The sequence below is a fragment of the Ixodes scapularis genome, unplaced genomic scaffold (assembly GCF_016920785.2).
Source record: "Ixodes scapularis isolate PalLabHiFi unplaced genomic scaffold, ASM1692078v2 PGA_scaffold12__126_contigs__length_90152505, whole genome shotgun sequence".
In the NCBI taxonomy this organism is placed as follows: Eukaryota; Metazoa; Arthropoda; class Arachnida; order Ixodida; family Ixodidae; genus Ixodes; species Ixodes scapularis.
In genome coordinates this window covers 28,283,187-28,289,559 of record NW_024609838.1, presented here as the reverse complement: position 1 = coordinate 28,289,559, position 6,373 = coordinate 28,283,187, and the positions used below count along the sequence as shown (strand labels likewise).

The window sequence follows — 6,373 nt, the reverse complement described above, 5'->3', positions numbered from 1 at the left end:
GTCCGCAGACTTGAACATATAAGTGGTAGTGAAATGTTTTGGGACACCGAGGTGTCACCGACTTGCTAGATTTAAACGACCTTGATCATGAGGGGGCATCACACAATACACATCGACTGGGTGAATAATGGGGGATTTAGTTGAAACAACTCCTGAAGCCAGCCACCATTTCTTTCTGCCAGTTATTTAGTTATTCTGAGAAAATATTTGTTTACTGGTTTACAAAATTTAAGAATCAATTTCAAACTAATAAGAGAGCAACACTCACAGAACAAATAGGAACCAACAGGTTCCTATTTGTTCACGACTACACGCTCGAGAGGTTCTTGAATTTCAGCTTCCTGTATTTAATTTGATGGCACATCCAAATTATAATTAAAAAAAAATACACCCTATTCGTCGTAGTAGATGCATAGTGGGGTAAACCCGTTGGGTAAACTGCTGGATATTCTATTTCCATCATCCAGCTTTTGGTACTGGGGTAGAGAACAACACACCACTTCACCAGATGAACACAACGTGTGAAACAGGCTTTGCTGTGCGTTACCCAAACAGCGCATGAAGCGAGCTCACGAGTCGAAGGATCCAAGATCTGCGCGTTCTGTCCCAGTCTGTCCTACCCGTGACGTCAAAAACGATGATGATGGTAGCGATGGTACCGCCGGTGTAAACAAGAGGCAATCAAGGCGGCTTGGCAGTTTGGCTTTGGATGTGAACTGGGTTCTTACATCTCTTGAATAAGCCATTAAGTGAAGGCCACAATGTGTGTAGATAACAAAATATAATTTAAAAGGGATGTCTTCATAAAGCAACCTGTTACCGGAGCGTTGTGCCTGGTTGTGCCATCCGGATGAAGAAATCACTGCAGTACCCCTGGATGCTTGCTGTAATCCCCGTAACTAACTTAATACAAGCCAATCCAATCCGTACACAAACAAGCAGTCATGGCGGAAGCGCAGAACGATATCGGTGAGCGGCATCCTCTATTTTTATTGGCATGCTTCTAAACACCTCCAGAAAATCAGTCTTGAGCTATTAAATTCCCAGGGAGCAATTTGTGGCGTCGTGTCTAAAGTCACTTTTGTTTTTCGCTGCACTGCCACCGAGCGAGAACCTCTTGAAGCGTAAAATCCGGAAACGCCAGTTGTCAAACCGTGATTTTTTTGTTTGTTTGTTTCCGTATTCTCGTGAATTACCGGCCGGGCGAAATATACGCTAGGTGCTCGGCGTTTTCGCTCAGGTTGGGGACTCACACGCGGCGCTCTTTCTCTTTGGCTGTCAGTGCTTTTGGAGCGTGTGTTCCTGCGAATCGTGACCGCCGAGACGGACGAGCAATTCGAGAGCATACTGGGCAAATTCCTGCTGCCAATCTTGCTGAAGCTCTCGAGCACGCAGGAGGGAGTGCGCAAGAAGGTGAGTCCGCTGCTGACACCCTCCGCCGACACCCTTGGAAGAAGCACATTCGGACTGATCACAACAGGAACGCTTAGCGATACCAGACCGCCTCTTGCAGCTTTTTAGACGTATCAGCTCCAAGTCACTCATTTGTAGTGTGCAGATTTTTTGTGAGACCACTAAACTCCGTTTGTGAAATGCTTTTTTAATGCGAAAGCATTAACTGTCCCTGGGAGCGAGCCGACGTTATGAGTTTGAAGCGCGAAAACGGCACCTAGTTTCCCTGGTCCCAAAGCTCCCATTGGCTGGCGCGCGGCGACGAGGCTCCCATTGGCCGCTGCGCGCGCCAGTTTCAACGACCGCCGCCAGATAGCGCAGTGTGTCCGTGTTGCCAGCGCGCCGATGAAACTAGCCCCCACAACCCATGCCACTACGGGCCCCGCGCCGGTTAAAACAGACAGGTTGGCGAGCGCTCGGAGGCTTCTGCTCGTCTCGCCATCGACCAACATGCCATCGCCTCCATCATCCACATCGTCGGCGGTGCTTCTGCTCGTCTTGCCGCCGACGAACATGGCGCCGCCTCTAGCATCCACACCGTCGCTGGTGCGTCTGCCACAACTCGAAAACATTACTCGTGCCACAAAACTCCGTGGCGTTCCATTGGACATTCATGCTTTCGCATTCACAACTCATGAGACGTGCTTAGGTGTCTTCAGACTTTTTTTTCCTTTTGCACATACATTGCGGCATTTCGGAGGAATGTTGCACATTTTCTCTTACTTGTGCCAAGATAAACAATATAATTGCGCTCAAGTACGTATTTCTTAGTCAGTCCAGAAGTCTCTGGAAAGGCCACTCTGGGTAGAGGGTGGCAGAAAAAGTGAACGATAAACCTTATCAGTACACTTTTTTCTCCAGGGCTGTTGTAGAGTAAAACAACCTCCTCAAACCATATTCAATTACGCATCCATTGATGGTTTTATAAATTGCTCGCTCAATCGGTCCAATGATTTATAACTTACCCTGACATCAGCATATTATGTGGTATTAAAGCCTTAGGTTTGCAGTTACGCAGTGTCTAGCGTTACGTCCGATGGAATCCAAAATAAAAATGATAAGTTATGTCCGACGTAACTTTACGTCAAGGTTTTGAGTTACGTCCGACATAACCCCATATGAAAATTAAAGTTACGTCCGACGGAACTCCAAATAAAAATTAAAGTTACGTCCGACGGAACTTGAAATAAAGAGCAGAGTTACATCCGATGGAACCCGAAATAAGAATTAAAGATACGTTCGACGTAACTTTACCCTAAGGTTTCGAGTTACGTCCAACAGAAATAAGTTACGGCCTGTGTAACCTACGGAACCTTGCTGAATGTTACGCTTTGTGGCCGAAACACGACGTAAACACAAAAATATTATAAATTACTTGTGCATTATGTTCGATGCAGCATTCGTAAATTGGTTAAAATCACGGTCTGATGTAGCATTCGTAAATTGGTTAAAATCTGAACTTCCAGGTTTGTTGAGGGGGTGGAGTGTGCTCCTCAAATGTAGAAGCCGTCAATATCCTTCGCATACGCATTTTTTTTTTTTCGTTTTTTTTTGTTCATAATTTTTTTAAGAGTTTTTTTTTGATTTGTTTTTTGATATGAAATTTTTCCTGGATGTGACACACAAAAGAAAAGAAAAACATTAACCAAATGGAAACCGCAGCACCCATGCTGCGAGCCTGAGACCCTGAGATATCAATGTTGGGGTGTTGGTTCGTACAACAGATTGAGGGCCCATCGTCTCGTCTAAAGCGTCTAGAGCCCCTATATGTGCCGGGATCTAAAAAAATTGTGTTGCTCATATATAACTACACGAACGCGTGTAGTAATAATTACACAACGCGTGCCAGTACCACGACCTTCCGTCGGGCTTAACTCGAAACCTTGGGGTAAAGTTATGTCGGATGTAACTTTAATTTTTATTTGGAGTTCCGTCGGACGTAAGTTTAATTATCATTTTGGGTTACGTCGGACGTAACTCGAATCCTTCACGTAAAGTTACATCGGACGTAACTTCAATTTTTATTTCGGGTTCCGTCGGACGTAACGCTAGACGCTGCGTTGCAGTTAATGTTGTTAATTATAGAAATGGTTTTCAACATATTTTCGGGCTATATTGTTGTTGTTGGTATTATTAAAGAATTTGTTTCGTGTGTGCGTGACAATATTTTGATTAGTATTTCACATTAATGATGTACGCGAGTTTCAATATATATTTATTGTCGTCGACTTTTGTTGCTTGCGTGAACTAGTTTACTAGCATTGATTGGTTTGTTAGTGGTTACATTAGGCACTTCTATTAAGTCGGTGCTTTATGTAATTCCGTACAACATGAATTCAGGTCAATAAAAAATACGAGTGGCAAACTCTCTCATTGTTAAAAGGGCCGCACTGCCCCTTTAACACGTGGCACCCCAATCCCGGCCTTTCAGGTCATGGAGGTGCTGGTGCACGTGAACAAGCGCCTCAAGTCACGGCCGCGCGTCCAGCTGCCCGTGGAGCCGCTGCTCCAGCAGTACAAGGACCCCAACTCCAGCTCCTTCGTCCTCAACTTCTCTATGATCTACCTGAAGCTGGGGTTCCCGCGGCTGGACAAGGCGCGGCAGGCCGAGCTGCTGCCCGACCTGCTGGCTTGCGTCGCCGGGAGGCCGCAGCAGCACCAGGACAGGTGAGACACCGAGGAGCCGCTACAATGCCTGGGACGCGTCTTCGGCTGGCGTGTTTGGTGCTCCGCTCCAGCCCGTACGCCGGAAGCAGTCCCGAAGTGGCAACAAATGATGTCACGGGAGCCGGCTTGTCACGCTGTCGGATGTCGTGATCTCGTGTAGCGAGGGGAATGTGCGAACGGCGCCGGCAGCCTAAGTGGGGAACGCAGGAGTGACAAAAACGGGCGCCGCACGGCAGTTTTCATGGCAACTTGCGCACGCGCTGTGACGTGGTGGCTTGGCATGGGTCCACGTCACAGCGTCCTGGGCTTTTGCTGTGGGAATCAGCGTGCAGCGCCCGTTTCGCCGCTCATGTGTTCCCTGCTTTATAGGCGTGAAACACGACACCCAAGGGATGTGCACGAGCGGCAGCCACGATGGGCTGGCCACGAGCTCCTGCTGTTTCAATTGTGTTTGTGTACCAAAAAAAAAAAAAATCTATGGCGGTGCCGATTTGGTGACTCGACAGCTCCATTCCCTTGAGAGGGTCGCAAAATTTGGTCACGAATGTAGATTGAAATTTTTTGGTCACGATTATAGGTCGACCCTTAACTTTTGATATTTCCGGAAAAAAAAAGGTTGACTTATATTCGAATCAATACGGTAGTTACTTCACAGCCTCGGTTCCTTGCAGCCTGATTCAGCTTGCACTGGCGGCGATCCCGCACGTGACGCTTCCGTCGAGCCCGGAGGCGCGAGCCAGCTGGCTGGGCCTTCCCGAAGGGTCGGACACCCTGGCACTCTTGCGGGAGCGTCTGCTCGACCTGCTGCTCTTGCCTTACTCCGGGGCGGATCCGTCCATGACAGGGGGCACTGCCCCCGCCTGCCTCAGCAACCAATCGCTGGCTCGCCTGCTTCCCGAGGGACCGCCCACGCCCGAGGAGCTGGAGAAGGCCAAGCTGGGCGCGCTCACGTTCGTGGCGTCCGGAGTCTTCCCCGAGCGCAGCATCGTAGTTCACCTCTTGATGGCTGCGGCCGACAGCCGGCACAGGTGGGGAGAGGAGATCCGGTATACACTCTTTTCTAGACACCCAACGTTACTACGAGGGTGATTAAAAAAAATTTCACTCTCGGGCTCCAGAATTTGTTTTAATTGAGTCCTTTTCATACTCAAGCCGGTCATGGATTGTTGCATAGGCAAAGCCTTGGCTTATTTGCAAATTATTTTTTTTACATCATCCATTGTCAGTTGTCTATGCGACGTACGTAATCCGTTCACGTGCACGCTCAATGTGGTCGTCAGTCGAAGACGTGGGTGTGCATCCGGCACAATCTTTATGGCTGACACTTGTGCGTTCTTGCTTGAACTTCTGTATCCTTTTAAACACACTTCCTTGTGACAAACCACTTTCTTTATACAGTGCGCAAGATCTTCTATAAATGTTACCACCAGGCACACCCTCGGGCCACAAAAACATTGCTCCCCCACTTGGGCAAATCATAAGTGGAGGGCAGCCATTGTTTCTCGCACCTCAGTCACAACTGAACTGGCTTAACCTGTTCGAACCTGCACAACAGTGTCTAAAGATACAGCGACCTCATTAAAAAATCTATCGTAAGGCAGTGCGGCCAACAAAATATCTAAGAAAATTGGATGAGGATAATTTTTAATCACCCTCGTAGGACAACTCAGTTGCAAAACTGCCCATAGACGCCGCTTCCACGAGCAGTACTTTCCTCTCCCCCTAGGGTCTGCCTCCCGTTGTTCGATGCACCACCGTTTTCGGAGGGGACGGCGGCTACAGTAACAACAGTTACGCGGGTTTTTAAGCACGGCATCTAGACTGCGCATCACCGCAGTGTCTTTGAAAAAAAGTTTTGAAACAGAGCCTCTAGATCTCACTTCAAACGACTGTTGGCAGGCTTGAGGGGGGAGCGATGGTACTACCCCCTTCTGTGGGAGTTCCACAACTAAGCTGATATAATGACATTGTAGAAACCTTTTCAGCACTGATCACCCGGGCAAAGAACGTGGAATATCGGATGCATGTGCTACACCCGATATTCCGCGGAAGATAGCTACTCCATGTGTTCCGAACGCGTTTCACAGCCCAGCAGACAAAGGGTGCGAGATGGAATAGGCGATTATTGGAATGGTCTGTAGTCCGCACCTTGTGCCTACTCGCCATTTCAATGGCTGGCACGTGAAACCTTGTCGTACACATCACACCTAGACAAATACCTGCTTTGGGGTGGCTAGCTCACTAAGGAGCTTGT

At 48.2% G+C, this 6,373-nt stretch overlaps 1 protein-coding gene across 1 annotated transcript in view; it reads left to right on the top strand.

The window, feature by feature from the left end:
* The first annotated feature begins 888 nt into the window (after positions 1-888).
* LOC121835355 (proteasome adapter and scaffold protein ECM29-like) overlaps positions 889-6,373 on the top strand; it is an 86,894-nt gene continuing 81,409 nt past the window's right edge. The window contains exons 1-4 of the mRNA XM_042289483.1: positions 889-969; positions 1,283-1,413; positions 3,884-4,119; positions 4,791-5,147. Of these exons, the coding sequence (XP_042145417.1) occupies positions 945-969; positions 1,283-1,413; positions 3,884-4,119; positions 4,791-5,147 (749 nt within the window). The 5' untranslated portion in view covers positions 889-944. The remainder of the gene's footprint in view (positions 970-1,282; positions 1,414-3,883; positions 4,120-4,790; positions 5,148-6,373) is intronic.